Raw genomic sequence first — 19,411 nt, 5'->3', positions numbered from 1 at the left:
GAACTATTGATTAAACAAGAAGCCCCTCATTTTCTACCGCCCCCTATACACTTACCACTCTTTGCCGGTTTTTTTTTTGTGTTTTTTTTTTGCAGCGAATTGAAATATACTTGATAATCGTAAATAAATTAGTCAACCACAATCGTTTAATTGTACGTAAAATTAACGCTTTTTACATTACACACATTGGCGAGTTCTTACACATTGCATAACAAAAAAATTGTTTCACTCCTCTCACTACAATAGTTAAAATAATTTAACATTTTTTAACACAAACAAAAAAATACGAGTATGAATATGGAGCGAATATCTTTCGGCTCGTGATCCAAAATTCCTACGCGACAAGTCACGATTTCAGTACATGGACTGCATAGTAGGTACATCGATTTGGACATGTTAAATACATATGTATAATATCTATAATAATTATAATAATAATAATAATAATAATAATAATAGATTATGCGGTATATGAATAGACCTAAATCATACGAAGGGGCTACAGTGTACATGTGGGGGTGGGGTGCACAGTGTACATAGGGTGAGCATGTTTTAGATTTAGGCGAACTACGAGTAACTCAAGACCTCCCTTAAACAATTAATATGTACAGTTATTAACACACAAAACTAACGTTAAACGTTCGTCAATTAATTCTGTCATCCGGTGCCTCCTTCAGGATGATATCAACACAAAGATACAAAGATTCATTTGTATCTCTATCTCTATCTCACGGATATGCCATTGATGGTGATGACATTACTGGCCACCGGTTCCGGTTCGTAGACCTCATCATTGGTGCGCATCTCGTAGGGAGCGTCGTAGAATTGCTCGTTTGGTATTTGATCGTAAATGTTTTCTGTAAAGCAATGATATTGATGTAATTATACTAACTTTTGTTAAATATTTAATAGGCTGAATGCCATCATATGTAGTTGACCCTAGGTCAATGACCATAGGCATCATCATAAAATCTTTATTCAATATTCTTTATAATTCGCATACCACTTACCCGAACGATTGTTGTTCAGTCTTTCGCCATTGCTGTTGGCATCCGGATTACCGCCGCCATTGTTCCGTCCGCCGGCTCCGCCGTGGAACGTGTTGAACGTCGCCGACGGATTGTTGTCCATGTGCATCCGGTTGTTCGCCTCCAGCGTAGAGTACGACATAACGGCGGCATTGCGCTCATCCTTGGTCTCCGCCGCCTGCACATTCTCCGTGTTCTTCACGGGTCTCGCCTTATTGCGATAGAGGAATATCAAGCCGAAGATCACCAGCAGGGCGACGATCACGGTGGCCCCAATGCCCACGCCCGTGCCCAGCTCCGAAGTCTCCTGACCCTCCGCCGTGGCCAGTTCGCAACGCGGCTGCTTGCCGCTCCACGCTCCATCCTCGGTGCACTTGCGCAGGTACTGACCAACCCGGTTGTAGTTCGGTATGCAGTGGTACTCCGCCGAGCCGCCGTACAACGTGGAATCGTTGACCACAATAACCCGGCCATTCTCGATGGCCAGCGGACGGCCGCAGTCGACGGCTGAAAATGAGATTGATATATGTGGGTATGAACACATTTAGATATTGGTGGAGATGTGAATGACTTACGTCTGCAGGTGGGACTCTTTCCCGTCCATTTGCCGTTTTTCTGGCACACGCGCGTCTCATTTCCCATCATGATCCTGCCCTTGGCGCACTTGAAGGTGGCCACGGCACCCACAGCCCGTGGACCCGCCTCCACAATTAGATTCTCACTGATGTTGGGCGTATCGCAGACCACCTCCACGCATTCGGGCGCCTCGTGGCTCCAGTTACCGTGCTCCGTGCACAGGCGACGGGATACGCCGTTCAGCTTGAAGTTCACATTGCACTCGTAGAGGACAGCGGCGCCGTAGTAGGTGGCATTTGTGGCCAGGACCACCTTGCCATTGCCAATGCTCTCCGGCGCACCGCACTCCACATCTGCAATGGATTGTATATCAAGTAAATAGCATAAACTGATTTCTAAGCAAGTCTATGTAGTACTTACACACACATTCCGGAATGCTGCCGCTCCACTGTCCGCTATCCGTGCAGGTGGCCAGTGCCTCACCCACCATCTTGTAGCCCCGTTCGCAGCGGTACTTGGCCAGAGCTCCAATCCTGCAGAGGAAAGTTGAAAGATGATGAAACGGAATTAGAAGGGGCACCACCAATGCTGGATTCTATCAATTACTTGTAGGTCTGAGCTGTGTTCTGCGCCGATTCGGAGGTGCGGATCAGTGTTCTGCCATACATGCGATCATTCCCGGTGACGGAGAGCAGACTATGCGCCGCCAGTTTCGGTTCCGGACAGCGGATCTCTGTGGAAGATGGAAGACCGCAACCGTGAGCAAACTGCAACCATGAGGGGTATCTACTATGTATTTGTATACTCACCCTCGCACTTGGGCGACGCATCGCTCCAGACGGCGGATTCGAGGCACGTGCGCTTGAGGACGCCACTCAGCTTGTGGGATTGGGAGCAACTGAAGACCACCTCGGAACCCACATAGGTGGTATTTGTCGCGTACTTGTGGCTGCCATAGGGAATGGGCAGGATTGTGCCGCAGTCGATGTCTGTAGCGGAATAAAGTATTATATGCAATAAATAAAAAAAAACTTGTTCTTAACTTACATTCGCAGTAGGGCGCATCGGCACTCCATTCCCCGGTGTCCAGGCACTCGAGCACCGGTGTGCCGTGCATGATGTGACCGGGATCGCAGTTGTACTGGATCTTCGAGTGGACATTGTAGTCGTAGCCGATGACAAAGGAACCAGACGGCACCGCTGGCGTCTCGCAAGTGACCAGCTCGCAGACGGGCGCCTCACCGGACCACTTGCCATCCCGGGTGCAATACAGCTCCGACTGCCCATCCAGCCAGTGATCCTCGTCGCACTCGTACTTGACCACCGAGTTGACGGTGGTGGTGCCGTTCAGCAGTATGGCAATGCCACGATTTGGTCGCGCCGGTGCACCGCAATCTACGAATCTGCACGAGGGCGTCTTGCTGGACCACTCGCCACCCAATCCGCACGAGATGATCTTTTGAAAGAAGTTAATTGATAATAGTTGGTGTCCAAAAGTGGATGTTTCCAACACGTACCGCCTCGCCAACTAGCACATAGCCCGGCTCACAGACATACGTGGCCGTGGAACCGGCCCTCTTGTCATTGAATCGCACATTGCCACCGGCAATGGGCTGCGGATCCGGACACCAGTCCACCAGACACTCCGGCTGCTTGCCACTCCAGCCGTCCACGGCGCACGTGCGATTCTCATTGCCGATCAGCGTGTAGTTCTCGTGGCAACTGTACGTGGCCACCACGCCGAAGCTCGTCCGCTCCTCGGACATGTGAATGGAGCCAAATTTCAGCTCCGGCAGACTGCCGCAGTCCACATCTGCGGAAGATTAATAATTCTTAGTTAAATGTTGATTGGATTTAATTACATTTCGCAGGCGACCCCATTTGCCATAATGTTCCAGCATAATGGTGCAGTGGAAGAGGTTGCACAATATCGCTTACATTTGCAGTTCGGCGAGGAGCCACTCCAAGTGCCATCGAGTCTGCACTCCCGTTCCGTCTGACCGAGCAGCGAGTGGCCCTTGGGACAGGTGTACTGGATCTTCTCGCCCAGAGTGAACTTTTTGCCCATGACAGTGGTGTTTTGCTGGGCATCCGGCGAGCCGCACGACAATGGAGCTGCCGGAAGAAGGCAAAGAGACAAACAAAGACGAGTTGATGAAACCCCGATGACACTGACTATTCGCAATGGCAAGACCTACAGTGCTGGCAGATGAAGTGCAGATAGTCCAGATTGCAGCCCACATCGTTCCACAGCCAATTGCGACCGCCATCTAGGACCACGCAGTTCTGTTCGCCATTGTAGTTATTTGGTTGATCCTTGCCCCAGGTTGGCTTTTGCACCACATCGCCTGAAAGTGCAGATATGTGTGATGAAATAATTGTATGTGATAGTAGTAGTAATAGCCAGCCTTACCGTTCACCCATTTCCAGGTGCGCGATGTGATGCCCGGCTCCTTTTGGGCGCCAATCCACACGAGCTGCGGCTTCAGTTCGCTCTTCCGGCGCTCCAGCTCGGACAAGATGTACGAGCTGGTGGCGCCACGAAAGTCGTGTACCAAGTCGCCACCTATCATTATAGAGGAATTCATTAATGCCACACCATGGGCATAGCATAGATGGCCAAACTTACCAGTCTGCTTGCAAATGGTTTGCGCCTTGTCGAAGCTTTCTCCTTTTGTGATATGAAAGTCGTAGCAGGTTTTCGAGAATGTCGTTACCACGGTCTCCACACCGATCTTCGGACTCAGGCATCGGTCCACGGAGAACTCGTCGTTGGTGAACGTCTCCACCTCGCACAGACTGAGGCTGCCCTCCACGCCCACCAGCTGAATGGCCACATACTGACCGACCAGCGGGCGCGCACAGGTGAATGTCTTCACCACGCCCTCGTCGAGGGTGCCCGGGTACCAGGCGCACAACGGATTACGCTGCAGATCCGCACTGCTGTTGCCCACCCGGATCTCCAGATCCTGCAGTGGCTGGTGGCCGCAGCAGCCGCGCGTCGTTATCCGCACCACGTGCACCGCCTGAGGGGTGAGGAGGTCGACGCGCCACCACGGCGATGGCTCCTTCTGCGTCTCGGAGCACTCCTGGCCATCGGGATTCTAGGTAGGAGGAGAGGAAAGAACTTTATTTCATACCAAACTCAAGATGGACACTTTCTACTTGACCCACATGGCGGATGAGTAATATTTCTAGTTAGTTGCATATACATATGAAAACTTCCTATGAAGTAACCATTATCAATTTAAATAGGTTACTATTCTATTTTTATAAATTTATGTTGATATTGTATAAAAATGAAAACAAACTTGTTTTAAATCAAATTTTTGAGATGCAAATACATCATTATATTTTGCCTAAGTCTGACAGTTAAAATTCTTATTTTTTTTAATCCGAAGCCAGTTCGGTTGTTAAAATGGCACATAAAAAAGCAAACTGCACAACTAGCAAACTGAATGTATAATTTCCATGCGATTAATGCAAAACTAAATTTGACACCTGAACACCTTGAACTTTGACTTTTCTTATGAAAAAGCATCGAATGGAACTGAAAACAACATGACGAGCAAAACAAACAAATTGTTGTTAATAATAGTTTACACATCGAACTATTAATATATTTTGCAGTAAATCAATCAAATAAGGTTGAGCATCAAAGTCTGCATCTACTCTGCAGTTTTTCCCCGTGTATTTCAAAGGATGTGGCCAACTCACCTTATTGCCCGGCTTGCCATCGTTCGCATAGCTGGCAGGACCGCTCCGTGTGTAGGAGCTCTGGTTGACCGGCTTGCGGTACGCCACGTTCACCCCGCAGAAGGGCAGCTCCCGCTCCCAGCCCGTCCGCCGGTCACACTTGACCGCCGATGGCCCGAAGAGCTCGTAGCCAGCGTCGCACTCGTAGTGCGCCTCCGCGATCTGCGAGTCAACGGTGATGGTTCGCACCTTGGCATTCAGCGGCACCGCCGGCGGACCGCAGACTGAAAAAAAAGTTAAAAAAACATCAGACACAAGATACTGATACTTATTTGTATGATATATATACCTATATATATTTATGTAAGACGAAAGCCTTAAATCTCGTATATCTACAACACTCGCCGCTTGACGAAAGCGAGTTTTTTTATTCAAGAAACTGGCTCAATTAAATGTAGCCAGAAAGCGCTTTTTAATGGCCTCAGATTCGCCACAGATTTTTATTCATTTTGGAAAGTGCTAATTGCTGTGCATTTCATATTTATCGGGGAAAATTCTTACGATTTGAATGGGTGTTCAGAATTGGGTATTTTCGTATTTACAAGCCAAGCAAATGTGTGAAAATTCCCCAAAAATAAAGGGATACAAATCCACAATTAGTTATTTTAATCTTTTGTTCAAACAACCACATAAATCTAGCTCACAACAAATAATGTAACATTTTTACATGAGCCTTGCGTTTGATTAAACTTTCTGTCTGAAGACATGTAACATATATCGACTAGCTTTATTAAGCAGGAATATTTCCTATAGAAGCGAAATTCAAATATATATAAAATATAAAAATAGAGGTGTGCAAATAGGTATCTGAAGCACCAAGAGCCACAAAAAGTAAACCAGTTAAGTCGACTCAGTTGGGAGTTTGCTAAACGATTCCTTATATAGTAGGACGCCAAAAGTCGTGTATCTTTGTGTTTTTTTTTTACTTTGCGTGGGTATTTTCTACTTTTCGTAGCTCTCAGCCTCTCAGCTTTGTTTCACCATCTGAATCCCGTGACCAATTTAAGTAAATTGTAATTTTATAAACGAACACTTTGAGCCAAAAACTTGTGAAAAGTATTTTTCCTATTCCCATGATAAATATGCAAAAGCCCACCAAATTCCAATGCTCCCACAATTGTTTCTTGCCCACTAAATTAGCAAAAAAAAAAACAACACAAAAAGGCTACATAGTTATTTTTTGCATATACATATAGATATATATATATATATATTTCGTTGGGCCTGAGTAATTTCATTAAGAATGAAGCGGCAATTAGGGGACAATGTGGAAAAGAGCGCGAAACGGTTTTGCAAACATGTTTTTGGCCAAGTTAAAGGGCATGTTGGCCAAGCTGTTTTGTCTTGTTTCCAAGGGGAACGCCGCTTTTGCGAGGCAAACAAAAGCGGCGTTACGAAATGCAAAGTGCGGTTTGAGTGGCCCAGTTACCACTTTTCTGTATTTCTCGACTCTTTTGCGAACCTAATCTCCCAAAGAGATGCCCAGACCACGTGAATTCAACAGCATTTATGTGTATTTCAATGATCCACCCACTTGCAGGCTCATATTTTGGCCAAAATAACACCCAAGTGCGCTCGTAACCTGACTAAATCGAATTGAAAATAGTAGATCTTCGACTTTTTTTTTGCATACGTAGGCTTCTTAGATCGAAATTGGCTGAAGGAGACTAGGCCGTCAATTTGTTATTTCTTTTTCGACTGCAGCTGTTGATGCCAGTCAGTCTTGAGTTTTCGCAAAGGTAGAAAGAAAAAAAAATGGTAATGGTAACAGCTGCGCTCGCTGAACTCGATGATGTTATTTTTTCCCAACCGCCAAAGAGCCGTTATTGTTATGAGTTTTGAATCGCATTCATCCGGTTTTACTGAAGTCAATGATCTTCCTACACACTCCCAACCATCCCCCCATCCATCCATCCACCTTCCTCCGAATGAAAGGGCGTGGATCGGGCAACCGAAAAGAAGGAAACCAGGTTTTTGACAATTTTTATTTAATGGCAGAACCCTGGGAGGTTGCCTGAAACTTTTATAGACATGCTACAAGCCACGCACAGTGGGATAAATGTGTTCAAAATAACAAGAAGCAACTATAAAAGTTAAGTTTTTCATACTAAACCGCATTTACTTATGTTTAGATCTGATAGGCAATGAAAAGTTATACATACACTTTATTTATTTATTTTTTAACAGAAAAAGTCCTGAACACTCCCACTGTACGTGGGTCCGAAAGTTGCGTATTTAACCATGTTTTTTGGTCTGCGATTCATAGCTGACCTTCAGAAAAACTTAAGTTAAAGGGCAATACGCGTTCAAAGACCTCAACGAGAAATTGTTTCGAAATCAGGCAATAAATTATCCTTAGGCAAACGAATAAAAAAGTATGTATATAATTTAGGACTTTTTCTTCAGCGCTGACAAGTAGTTATGCGCAAAAAAGTGAGCGATTGAAAGCCATTTGAAATGACTGAAAATGACTCCTTGGGCAGCAAACAGCTTTTTTGTCGATATTTGGTTATTGTGCCGGTATTAGAAAGGTGCCCCATATTGCCGATGTGACAACATCGCGGTTGGCGATGGTAATCAAACGCAAATCGCCAAGGAAAATTGGTATTTAGCTCACGTAGGTGGGCGCAATACCTAAATATATAAGAGTATGTGGTTGGATGGATACCTGTAACTGTTGTCTAGTTAATTTACAAACGGTGAAATGTACAAACGCAATCACGTATTGCACGACGTGAACTTGTGAAACTTTTGAAACAAGAATGTCACAAGCAAAGTGGCTTCAAGTGGCTTCCTCCAAGCCAAGTTAAAGGCTCAACTCAAACACATTGTCGCAGAAGTCGTTCAACCACTGAGTCTTTCAGTCTTTCCGTCTTTCCGTCTTTCAGTCTTTCAGTCTTTTAGCCTTTCAGTGTTTGAGTCTTTGAGTCTCCGTGTCTTTGAGTGTTTTTCAGTCTTTCGAAGCACTGCGTCTCTGAAACTTTCACTGCTTCACTCCAGCTGGCTGTCCATTTCTTCTTGCCCCTCCCTCCACTTGACCCAAAAGAGTTAGCCCCATTTACTTGCCGCCGAGGCAAACAAACAACCAACAACAGCAACAGAAACAGAAACAGAAGAAACAGGCCATAAGGCAATTTATGTCTTACAGTAATTTGGATGTCTCTTCCCAAACTCTAATTGAAATCACCCCATCAACTGCAAGATCATTATTATGGATTTCGTATAGTGATACTACTGGACTTGGAATATGGTCAGAACTATTTGGCTATTCAGACTTTGTTACTGATATCAAGAAAAGGCAGTAAATATTTTACGACGTGTACTTCAATACCTCCTTCTTTATGAATTTATTTACTATAAAACTTTGCTACTCAGTTTGCAAGATAAGGATGCTGAACAATGTGGCACCATTTCCAGCTATTTAAAACTCAGATTTGTCTGTAAATTTTCTGTAAATTTCCCCAAAACAAACTAATAAATTACTTGGCTGCGTCCAGCCAATTTATAATCAAGTTGAAGCTGCATCCATTGCTTTCCCATGGGCACAAAGAATGAGTTGAACAAACGACTTGAGAAATTCTCACCGCGCTGACCCCATTTAGAGGTGATAATTGGAAAATGGAGTGCATGTGTGGCTATACTATATATTACGAGTGTACTCGTATTTAGATTGGGGTCAATACCATAGGATGGATGTACTTACTTTGGCCATTTCCAACGGCGCACAGTGCCAACAGTAGCAGCATAATGAGGGCCACTGCATTTGGAGGTGTCATGGCTCTTTTTGTGGCCCGTTGTAATGTGGATATGGATGTGGCCACGGCTATATATCCGTGCAACAGTATGTTGCAGCAAAACATTGTATCTGCTGGTGGCAAGTGGCAAGTGGCAGGTGTGTTAATTATGCCCGGGATGCTGCAAAAGTCGCTGCTGAAGTTGAAGTTGAAACTGAAGCTGTAGCTGAAACTGAAGCTGATGATTATAATGCCCGATGCCGTTGGCTGCCGATTAGCATTAGCTTTGGCTATATAGCATTAGCTTTGTTGTTTCAGTTGTTGTTGTTGCTGTTGCTGTTGTTGTTGCGGCATCAGCAGCGATTAATTTATGCACACACTTGTCGATTAGTCATATATATGTATATATCTCGTGTTTTTTTGTTTTTTTTTTTTGGTCGTAGTTGTAAGATTTACACATAAACATAACACATAGATGGCGTGAGCGATCGTGATGCGTTCATTAAGGTTTCACTTTGCATTCACACTGAATTTCCACTGGCTAATTATGATGTTTTATGTATATTATGTGCATACTGGGTACTGGGTATTGTGGATACTGCATTAAAAGAAAAAAAACCCATGCGCATTGTAATAATCGTGATAATCACATAGTATTCGTTGTCGGCCATTGACTTCATCACCCTCACCTGTCCAATTCAACCGCTTTCCTAAGTTCCCATACCTTGCAAGCCATATACATATATACATACATATATGTATGACTAGATAATAAGATATATATATCTACAGTCTGTCTGGCTGTCTGAGCGAGTCAGTTCCATTCGATTGCTTCGATTGAAAAAGTAAAAGTAAACTTTAAATGGCTTCCCTTTTTGGGGGCTGCCCGGCTAAGCCATGGGTATTCGAAAGAATACCAGCTACCAGCTACAGACATTCGATGAAATATATGTATATGTATATTATAGTATGGTATAGTATGGTATGGTATAGTATGGATAAAAGAGAAACAAATGAAATCGCCTGAGGGCGAGTGTGGTGTTTTGGTATTGCTTTCAAGGTTGCAACTACATACTACTACAATGCTACTCTGAAACACACAGAACCCATTGGGGACTTGGTTTCACTTTGCCCCGGGGATATGGATCTGAAAACTTGAAACTGGGTACCATCCGGTACAACTTTCGTCTGAGAGCCAAGCGACTATCTTATATACACATATATATATTTATATTTATATCTTTCACTAATTATCGGCTACTGTGGATGGCCTCTGGTGGAGAATTGGGAAAGTTTCGGCTTGGGCACTCTAATTCGATTTTGGTTGGTGCTAATTTAAAGCGTGTGTGAAAGTACACGGTTTTTCGCTTGATGGAGAACTAGAAATATTGGGGCACACACACACACATTATCACAATCACAACAGTCGATCAAATAAATTCCCGATTTTATTTGCATATATAGTATGTATGTACCATACGTACGTATAAATCGTGAACTGCTAACATTCATATCTGAGCATGATTCAATATGACCGGATTTAGCCGTGTTTTTTTCATTTTTTTTTCCATTTTATTCTGTCTGCTCTGGGTGGGAGCTGTAAGCAAACTCACTGAATCTCTGACCAGTTCACACACAAAAAAAAAAAAAAAAACATAAATAAAAGAAACACTATGAAAAGCACTAAAACAAAAATATATACAAAACAGTAACCACACACAGGAAAAAATTGGAAAAAAAAAAAAACAAAATAAGGTAAATAAAGTTGGAAAGAAAAAGGCAAAAAAGAGCGCGGCTTGGTTTCTGCGGCTGAATTGGATTGCCGAGGAAAAATGGGAAAAATTAATGGCTACCTATGAACGTGAACTTATTTCTCGTTTTGGGCGACCTGGCTGCATTTGCACGAGTTAACGCTGCTGCTGCTGCAACGGCGAAACAAAAAACCGCCGCTTTCCGATGCGAAACTCCCAGCACGTCTGCTTGGAATGAAAGTTGGCTTATAACTGGTTTTAGTGTCCCACCAAAGTTCGCAACGAACCGCACTCCATACTGTATCTTGCCACTCTGTACCAAGCCGACCCCATCCGAACCGAGCCGAACCCCTCACGAACCGAACCAAACCCCGAACCGAACCAACACGACACGACACGACTCGACACGATGCGATCCGATGCGATGTGATATGATATGAACTGCGCTGCGCTGCGCGAGGTACTGCGCATGTGCAGCGACGACGCGCCAATGGAACCAACGCACCATGGAGCAAAAGCGAGCACTTTTCCATTTACGCGTATGACTTATTTTCCTAATAGTCCTATTTAGATGTCGAATTTTTCACAATACGGTCGGTATTCCCCATGTCTCCAAAGTTATAGAGCTTTTAACCATTTATTACGCTGACCAAAAATGCAAAATATGGCCCATTGTGCAGCGTCACCAACAAGAGTTTCATTGGTAGGTGGTGGTTGGTTGTTTGCTTGGCTGACCGATCGTCTCTTACACTTGACAAACGGCCAATTTTCTAGATTTTCCCAAAACTGTTAAGATTTTCCACAACCATTTCACATTTTCAGCGAAAGTATGCAGCTGGAGAACAACTTAAGAAACTTTGAGGTTCTCCCACACTTTTCTTATCACTGCGATCCGAAAGCGACCTTTACAGTTTATTAGAGCTACTCAACCGGTTCTGTGTGTCGAAAGTGATTTAATTGCTTGTATCTAGATATTTTTATATACATATATTCTTCTACATAAAATACCTCAAATATTTCGTTGTTTGTGTAATTAACACTGCCCAGAATTTTGTTCAAAAGCACTACATACTTCATTAGTTTTGAATGTGACAGCTTAGCAGCTTTTCTAGCAGTGTAGTACCCTTATTTACCGCTCGACGAATGGCGGACGGTAGTTCGGTGGGTTTTCGCTGGTCGCTTGGTTGTCTGTCTATGGTCTTTGGTCTTTGCATTGTGGCGTTGTTGGCGACGCAACGCGAAACACAATATGCGCAATCGCAGAGCTTTACACAATTCGAGAGTCGATCCAAGTGTTCCATACTGCCACTGCCACCACTGCCCTCTGCGGAAGTTTATCCGATCCATCAAGGAAAACGCGGTGGCTAATTATTACAATATAACTACATTACCAGATGCTCACCGCACCTTTCTTCAGGAATATACATATATCACATACATATGTATCCGATGGCTTGGCTTGGAACATTGTGTTCTTTTAAAAGAACACTGCTCATGTTCAATATATATTTATAGAAAGTCCGTATTTGGATAGATTGATATACATGTACATATGTCGCCAAAATGGCGCAGCTATAAAAATTTGTCTAAATTTTGCAATTAGCGGGGGCGCAAAGGCGCGTGACCAAAATCAGAAACAGTCTTTCTTTTAGCATCAACAAGAGTTTACTAATTAATCTTGTCTCCCTTTTTGATCATAAAAATTGGTTGGCTTAAATGAATTGCACAGATACTGCTTATGATACTAGCTTCTTGGCTCTAAAACTACATAAAATATTTGGTATTAAAAAGAGTTTAAAATTCTATTAAAAAAAACTATCATTATAAAGAGAGATATGTAATTTTAAATTCAAACGAGGGTCGGATTCCTTGTTTTCTGCACTTTGCTTTTGCTGGCTAGTTGGTTCCCAGCAAAGTAACCCAAGCCGAGTGTACAAGTTAATGAAAGAAGTAGGACTTAAAAACCCGTACTAAAACTGGATCACAAAAAGAGCCGCGTTCTGTTTAATACCAATAATTGGCACTGCCGATCGTTCTAAGTCGCAAACTGTGACAAATTGTGCAAGTAAATTGGTGATGAACGGACTTTCGGATTTTATTTCTATAGCTGTCCTAATTCCAAGTTCAATATACCGCAATGACAAGTGTTATTTTGGCAACTAAATGTCTGCAACTTTGCAGACAGCCAATAAAAATCAATAAACCAAACGGCAGATTATGGTTTAACTAGCGGCAAAGGGAAGTCAAAATGGGGCTTTTCTCAGCTTTTTGTGGGAAGCGGGATTTTAAAAAACATATATGTCCATTTGTCATCGTAACATTTTTCATTCTCAATCCATCATTGCGCATGATAAACAATTAATGATTCCGCAACATTTCGCAAAGGTGCATTGGTCCGTTGACCAGGCTTTGTCGTCATCATCATCATCATCATCTTCATCGTGAAAACAGTCCCCCTTTTTTCCCAGCTGACGTCAGTTTATGGTCTTTTGAGCCAGCATTGCAATGCTTCAGTTGGCAAATATTATTTAACATTTTTACCCATGTATGATATAACTGGATTAACTGCTAAATGCAAAGACAACTGCAAAGCAATTCAACGCTCTTGAAATCGAGGGCTAACAAAAGAGTGGCCAGCAATAGCAAAACTACTGCCCATTTTAAACCCAACGTCTTGGCTTAGTCGTCTTGCCAACTTGAACACGAGCTTTTTATTACTGAACCATCTAAAGTAATAAAAAGCTTAGTATAGATAAGCTTGCGAATATCGGTTAAGATACTATATGCAAATCCAGTTAAATGGCGAGTTTATAGTGTGATGTGAAATTAATCTACAAGATACATTTGCTAATACGAAAGAAAGCTCTAAATACTATGATCAATTTGGTTAAGATGTTGTACATACATAGTAAATTTGTAAGCGACTATAATAAAAATTAAAATAATTGCAATGCATTGGGATCTTGAACATTATCCACAAACATAAATACTATAATACAAGAACATATTCTTGTAAACTAACAAAGCTGTTTCCTTACTTTTATGATATAAATACCTATATATACTTATATAGCTTCAAAACGATTCAGATTCTTATCAATGCAAATGATAATAATAAAAATAAATAATAAAAAACCAATTTAACGATTTTTTGAGACCTCTACTTTTTCACACACTGCAAGTGGGCAATAGTGTTAACCTTGGCTAAAATGCCTTCCACTTCCAAGACGCCACTTTTCCCAACTCTCTCGCGATCTCAGCTTGGGTTTTTATAAATTCTCCGCGCTCGAGAGAGAGAGAGAGTGGGAGAGAGTGAGGCAGAGTAAGGGAGAGTGAGAGCGAGGTGGTGGGGTCTATATGTACCTGTATGTTCAGGTATTTGAGGTGTAGCCATAGGTGTACACACACACACACATGGTATAGATCAGAGAGCATGCATAAGTGGAAATGGCTCGCTTTAAAGCGCTCGATGAGAATTATTTTTAGTTTGTTTTCGCCTCTTGGTGCGTACAGTTGCACTCACGATCCGTCCAATCCGTTTAGATTTTTATTTTTTATTACTTTTTTAGTTCAGTTTCAGTTCGATTTTGTTTTGATTTCAATTCGGTTCAGTTTCTTTTTTTTTGCTTCATTTTCTGAACGCTGCTTTCCCCGCCTTCGCTGTTCTCCATCGCAACGATTCCGAATCGGACTTTCGTTTTTTCTGTTGGTACGACAAGTTTGCTCTTTAAAAAGTTGTAAAGTTTTTTAGCTTGATGATCAGAAACATTTTTTGTTTATTTCGGTGTGTGTTTGTGTGTGTGCGTCCCTAAATAGATCGAAAGTAGTGGAGTTCTTCAATTAGAGGTTTATATATTGATTGTACAGCGGCAGAAATAAATTGGTATTTTCACATAAAACGAGCGCCTATTCAGCGATCCGTAACTATAGAACCCCAGAAATTTGTAGAGTTGCAACAACCTGGCCACCGACAACCAGCAAATACCAATATCGTCTCGTTCTCTGGAATTTGTGAATAACAACTATCTTTAACTGCTCCCTCTCACTCTCTTTCTCTGTCCGTCCTGCTCGCACTGTTTCCATCTCCCTCTCCCACTCTTTCCATCTCCATCATCAATGGATGCCAACGACCCATTTAAAAACCGGAAAAAAATCTATGAAACCGGAAAAAATGACTAATCTTGAATATAGGTTTCCGCACCGGTGCTTTAAATCGATACTCTAAAAATTGTTTTCTGTTTTAACAAAATATCTGTGTGCTTTTGATAAGATTGCAATTTCAAAACATAAACATTTAGAAACTAATTTTTGCCTGCAAAATTATTAGCATATCCAAAGGCGTGGGAATTTTGATTAGAAACCATAAACTTTAAATCATTAATCAAGTATTTTAGATTATTATTTAGCTATAGTTTTGTAAGTACAGTTTATTTATTTTTCTTGCAGCGAATGCAGCCGAGAGTACTATGCTCGTAGCGCCTGGAGCGCTGCTCTCGCCTGGTTTCATCCTAGTTCCGGAATGTCCACTTAGCCAGGCGATTGGGGAGTCATGCCAGTGCAACCAGTCCGACCCGTGAGCACCTACGACAACTTGGGCGCCTCCCAGTCCAAGCAGCTGGCGTCCGGCATGGCTGGCGAACCGGAACCGGAAGTGGAAGTGGAGCTCAATGGCAGCCACACCAGCCACAGCATAGCCGCTGTAAAGGCGGCTCTAAACGATGCCAAGTCCAAATTCTTCGGGATCAACAACTATGAGTCACCCGCGGCCAATAGGAGCGCACCACTGGCGATTGTCAAGCCGGAGCCAAAGTATCAGAATGTACCGCAGCGGGATGAGCTGCCGGCAGTGGCAGCTGCTGCCGATCCGCCAACGCAACCAGCACAGCTGCCGGCTCCAGCTGGCGATCATGGTAGGGCACTGCGCTATGCGACCACCTACGAACAGATTCCCCTCAGCGACTTGGAGCCACCGCCGCAGGCATCGCAGGTGAGTGACTTAATCTTCAGTAATCGTAAAGACCACTAAATCCATCGCTACTCTCACTGGAAAAGGCCGTCTACATGAGCACCACGGTGCCACAAAACATGAAGGGCATGAAGATCGCCGGACGACATACGCCCACTCGCAACAGCCTGAGGCACAGCCGCATGATCGTTGTCAATCACAAAAACCACGACGGTAAGTTTAGTAAAGGTGCATGGAGTGTCAATTGGAATATATTTATTAATATACTTTGTTGTATCTACAGGTCTCCAGGCCACCAGGAATCTGAATATATCCCGCCAGCTTCTAGTTATGCAATTAGCTGTGGGACTCTTTATTGTGGGTCTTGCCGCTTGGATACTAATCCTAGCCCCAAACGCATCCATATTGATCAATCCGTATCTGAGCGGACTGTCGGTAAGATAATAAGATGGATACACATATAGATGGATGGTATAATTCAATGAACTTACCTCTTCTTCAGCTGCTTTTGGCCAGCATTGCGGGTCTCATACTGCTTCGAAGGGATCACAAGATCACGGACCACAGACCGCCCAACAGTTGCTACAAGGTCCTGCTGGCCGAGTCGTACGTCTTCACTGGCCTGGCTCTGATCTTCTGCTGCTTGGCCCTTGTCTGTGCGGCGATCGAGTTCGCGGAGCTCATCTCATCCGCTGATGGTGAATGCGGACCAACATCGAGCTCACTGCTGAGCTATCACAATTGCACCTGCTTTCCGGCAGGTGAGGCGGTGGCCAAATCCTCCTCCGAGGCACCAATGGCATTCACTGCTGCCCAGGAGGAGCCTTCACAGTAAGTCTACAACTGGAGCATACTCAAGCATCTATATGGAGAATATTCAATCTTTTAGAAACGATGGTTGTGCCGAGCTGCGGATCGAATGGAAGTATCTGCTCGCCTTCTCGATGGCGCTCAACACTCTGGGCATAGTTGCAACATTCTTATACATAACGCTATTTATTTGTTGCCACCGCAAGAGAGAGCACTTTTACACGTCTGTATGAGGAGGTTTACACCTAGGCTATTACTTTAATTATACTATACATACTTAAATTATTTTAGTAACTGATAGAAATTACAAATAAATTATTTTTATCTCTAAGTACCATTAAAGTAACACAACGTTTTAACAAATACTGAATGTTTTTTCGTTCGTGCGAAAGCGTATATCAAATGAAATTAAAAATAATTGGCTAAATCATATATATTTGAGCAATGAACGTGTTTGAAAGAGTTCCTGTTAGAAAACAGAATGTTCTCCTTTAGCATAACTAATACTTTATGTAATACTATATATTTGATACCATTCTTGGTTTAATTTGAGAAAAACTCAGCTGAGATGCAAATCTCTAAAATCCACTAACCCCACCTGGCTTCCGGAAATCAGAGTTCACCCAGATGGTATCATTTTCTTGAGCGATGCCACAGATGACGGATCCGCGGTTCTCATATCGTTCGCATCGATGTCCTCTATCCTCCAGGCTCTCCACATAGCTCTGCAATAGTCCATACTCGTACAGCAGGACGTTGGGCAACATTTGGTGATGGATGCGACTCGCATCGATGGCGGCTTTGATGTTTGCCTCCTGCCAAAGGATGCGCACGAGAAGGGGAACGAGGGCGGTGATTATTTTGGTACCGCCAGCGGCACCCACAACCAGGCGAACTTTGCCAGTGGCGCGTTCGGTGACAATCACTGGACTCATGGAGGACATGGGACGGGCGGCCGGAACTACACCATTCGTGCCAGCCACGAAGGGCAGTTCGAAGTAGTTCTTCAGCTGCTCAATGGAGAAATCCGACATGGCGTTGTTGAAGATAACACCCGTACGTCTGCCAGTTCGTCCACTGCCGAAACTGCAAAATGAAAAGGATTTCCTTTTTATACACATTCATATGTATGTTCGCAATATATAGTTACTAGAAATTGATAGAGCTGGTCACTGAAACAGCATCGTTTTCATGGAGCACGGAAGTGTGCGCAGTGCCGTGTTCATCTCGCATTTGAATGCCAGGAGAAGCTCCATAGAACTCTGGGCTGTTATAGGTCTGTGTGTGGTTAATTTGCCTGGCCACGGATTTGGCCCATTCATAACTGGTCAGATTCGCCAAAAGCTGTGAGAGAAATGAAATTATATAATGGGTATTTTAGTTCATTTCATACTATATTAAAGATTAAGACTAATCAATACCTCACTTCCTTTTATACATTTTACAAAGAGATTTCCTTTTATACAATTTACAAAGGTATTTGAAAAGTACACGGATTCGAAAGAGATGGAAATGAAAATGGGCTCACCTCCTCGCTGGCCGATGCGTCCAGTTGCCAACGCTTGACGAATCCAAACTTCATCGCCTCGACCATCAAGTGGAAATGCCGTGGGCTCATAGTTCCGGCTCTTGAGAGTTCCGCGCGGAACTCCTTCAGTATGTTCATTATGAAGCCGATAACGTGACCACTACCCGGCGGAGGAGTCAAATGGAGATCATGTTCATCCAGGGGCATCACAATGGACCTACTCAACTTGGCGTGTGCTTGGTTGAGGTCTTCCTTAGTTATGGCACTGCCCGCATCCCTTAAGTCGGCCAGCAGATCATCGGCGATAGATCCCCTGTAGAAGCTGAGTGGTCCCTTTCTGGCCAACCGATCATAGGTGGTGCACAATTGAGCCGAGGGGCGGATGAGATGGCCCAATGGCCAGAAGCGCCCGGTGCTGGGATCGATGAACATACGGCGCAGGCCGGGATCGGCCCTGATCATGTCCTGGTTGAGTATGAGCGCATCGTACTGGTGCTTATACAATCGGTAGCCACGACGACACAATTCCAAAGTGGGCAGCACCAAATCCTGCCACTTCAGCCGCCCGAATCTCTGATGGGCCACCGCATATCCGGCTAATTCAGCTGGCACGGCAATGGACCATCCGGATCTCTTGAAATCCTGCTCATCGCGAAACGACGAGAAGTTCTCCGCCCGCAGGGCCAATGGAGCAATTTCCCTGGCCAGAATGCTGTAGGATTTGCTCTCCTTGGCAACGTAAACGTTCATCACCATGCCGCCGCCGATGCCCATGCTCTGCATCCCAATGAGTCCGTTGCAAATCAGGGCCGCCAGGGCGGCATCCACAGCACTTCCTCCGTTGGCCAAGACCTTTCTGGCCAACTGGCTGCACACATCGCTGTCGGAACAAACGGCCGCCCGGGAGAATTCGTTTAGCGGCGAGTTGGAGGGCGGCAGTGGATCCTCCGGATTTGGCGGTCTCCTGGACGCTTTCCTTGTGCCAGCTAAAATCGAAATTATGGTGTAATATTACTCCTTGCTCGTTATTTAACTCACCATTTCCTTCAGGATGTCGGCGGTAGAGATAGGCTGCCACCAGGATGACAATCACCACAGATATCAAGCTATTCAATCCAATCCTAATGTACATCGCTAGCACCTAGGTTTCCATGGTTTTCAACCCCGTTGCCGCACCATCGAAGGTCAAATGGAAATGTCCATATCCTTTTCATTTCGAAACTCAGCTGTTTTCTGCTGTCTTCTAGGGGTGAAACTGCCGT

The 19,411-nt window shown here is 44.0% G+C and overlaps 3 protein-coding genes across 3 annotated transcripts; 1 reads left to right on the top strand and 2 right to left on the bottom strand.

Annotated features, from left to right (window-relative positions):
- Positions 1 to 124: 124 nt before the first annotated feature.
- Positions 125 to 11,097, bottom strand: LOC120456599 (sushi, von Willebrand factor type A, EGF and pentraxin domain-containing protein 1). The gene is made up of 15 exons (XM_039643508.1): positions 10,948 to 11,097; positions 9,064 to 9,692; positions 5,322 to 5,584; positions 4,234 to 4,708; positions 4,018 to 4,170; positions 3,803 to 3,952; positions 3,543 to 3,719; positions 3,122 to 3,417; positions 2,652 to 3,060; positions 2,414 to 2,593; positions 2,211 to 2,337; positions 2,025 to 2,137; positions 1,604 to 1,957; positions 1,011 to 1,535; positions 125 to 857 (listed from the first exon to the last, which is right to left on the bottom strand). The coding sequence occupies exons 2-15, from the start codon at positions 9,218 to 9,220 to the stop codon at positions 724 to 726; spliced, it is 3,513 nt and encodes a 1,170-aa protein (XP_039499442.1). The 5' UTR covers positions 9,221 to 9,692; positions 10,948 to 11,097; the 3' UTR covers positions 125 to 723.
- Positions 11,098 to 14,348: 3,251 nt separating this feature from the next.
- LOC120456429 lies at positions 14,349 to 16,869 on the top strand. Its single transcript, XM_039643261.2, has 6 exons — positions 14,349 to 14,554; positions 15,292 to 15,832; positions 15,898 to 16,024; positions 16,095 to 16,246; positions 16,314 to 16,642; positions 16,701 to 16,869. Exons 2-6 carry the CDS (start codon positions 15,395 to 15,397, stop codon positions 16,852 to 16,854), a joined length of 1,200 nt encoding a protein of 399 aa, XP_039499195.1. The 5' UTR covers positions 14,349 to 14,554; positions 15,292 to 15,394; the 3' UTR covers positions 16,855 to 16,869.
- On the bottom strand, positions 16,789 to 19,382 carry LOC120456428 (glutathione hydrolase 1 proenzyme). Its single transcript, XM_039643260.2, has 4 exons — positions 19,188 to 19,382; positions 18,150 to 19,135; positions 17,772 to 17,965; positions 16,789 to 17,707 (listed from the first exon to the last, which is right to left on the bottom strand). The coding sequence occupies exons 1-4, from the start codon at positions 19,279 to 19,281 to the stop codon at positions 17,200 to 17,202; spliced, it is 1,782 nt and encodes a 593-aa protein (XP_039499194.1). The 5' UTR covers positions 19,282 to 19,382; the 3' UTR covers positions 16,789 to 17,199.
- Positions 19,383 to 19,411: the final 29 nt, after the last annotated feature.

The sequence above is a fragment of the Drosophila santomea genome, chromosome X (genome assembly GCF_016746245.2).
Source record: "Drosophila santomea strain STO CAGO 1482 chromosome X, Prin_Dsan_1.1, whole genome shotgun sequence".
In the NCBI taxonomy this organism is placed as follows: domain Eukaryota; kingdom Metazoa; phylum Arthropoda; class Insecta; order Diptera; family Drosophilidae; genus Drosophila; species Drosophila santomea.
This window is presented reverse-complemented; position numbering and strand designations above follow the sequence as displayed.

Coding starts and splice junctions, on each gene's coding strand:
- LOC120456429 (XM_039643261.2), top strand. CDS start 15,395: ATGCCAGTGCAACCAGTCCGACCCGTGAGCACCTACGACAACTTGGGC. Junction 16,025..16,094: donor CAATCACAAAAACCACGACG/GTAAGTTTAGTA, acceptor TTGTATCTACAG/GTCTCCAGGCCACCAGGAAT. Junction 16,643..16,700: donor GCCCAGGAGGAGCCTTCACA/GTAAGTCTACAA, acceptor TCAATCTTTTAG/AAACGATGGTTGTGCCGAGC.
- LOC120456599 (XM_039643508.1), bottom strand. CDS start 9,220: ATGTTTTGCTGCAACATACTGTTGCACGGATATATAGCCGTGGCCACA. Junction 1,958..2,024: donor CAGCATTCCGGAATGTGTGT/GTAAGTACTACA, acceptor AATCCATTGCAG/ATGTGGAGTGCGGTGCGCCG. Junction 858..1,010: donor ACTGAACAACAATCGTTCGG/GTAAGTGGTATG, acceptor ATTGCTTTACAG/AAAACATTTACGATCAAATA.
- LOC120456428 (XM_039643260.2), bottom strand. CDS start 19,281: ATGTACATTAGGATTGGATTGAATAGCTTGATATCTGTGGTGATTGTC. Junction 19,136..19,187: donor CCGACATCCTGAAGGAAATG/GTGAGTTAAATA, acceptor TTTCGATTTTAG/CTGGCACAAGGAAAGCGTCC. Junction 17,708..17,771: donor ACCAGCTCTATCAATTTCTA/GTAACTATATAT, acceptor TTCATTTTGCAG/TTTCGGCAGTGGACGAACTG.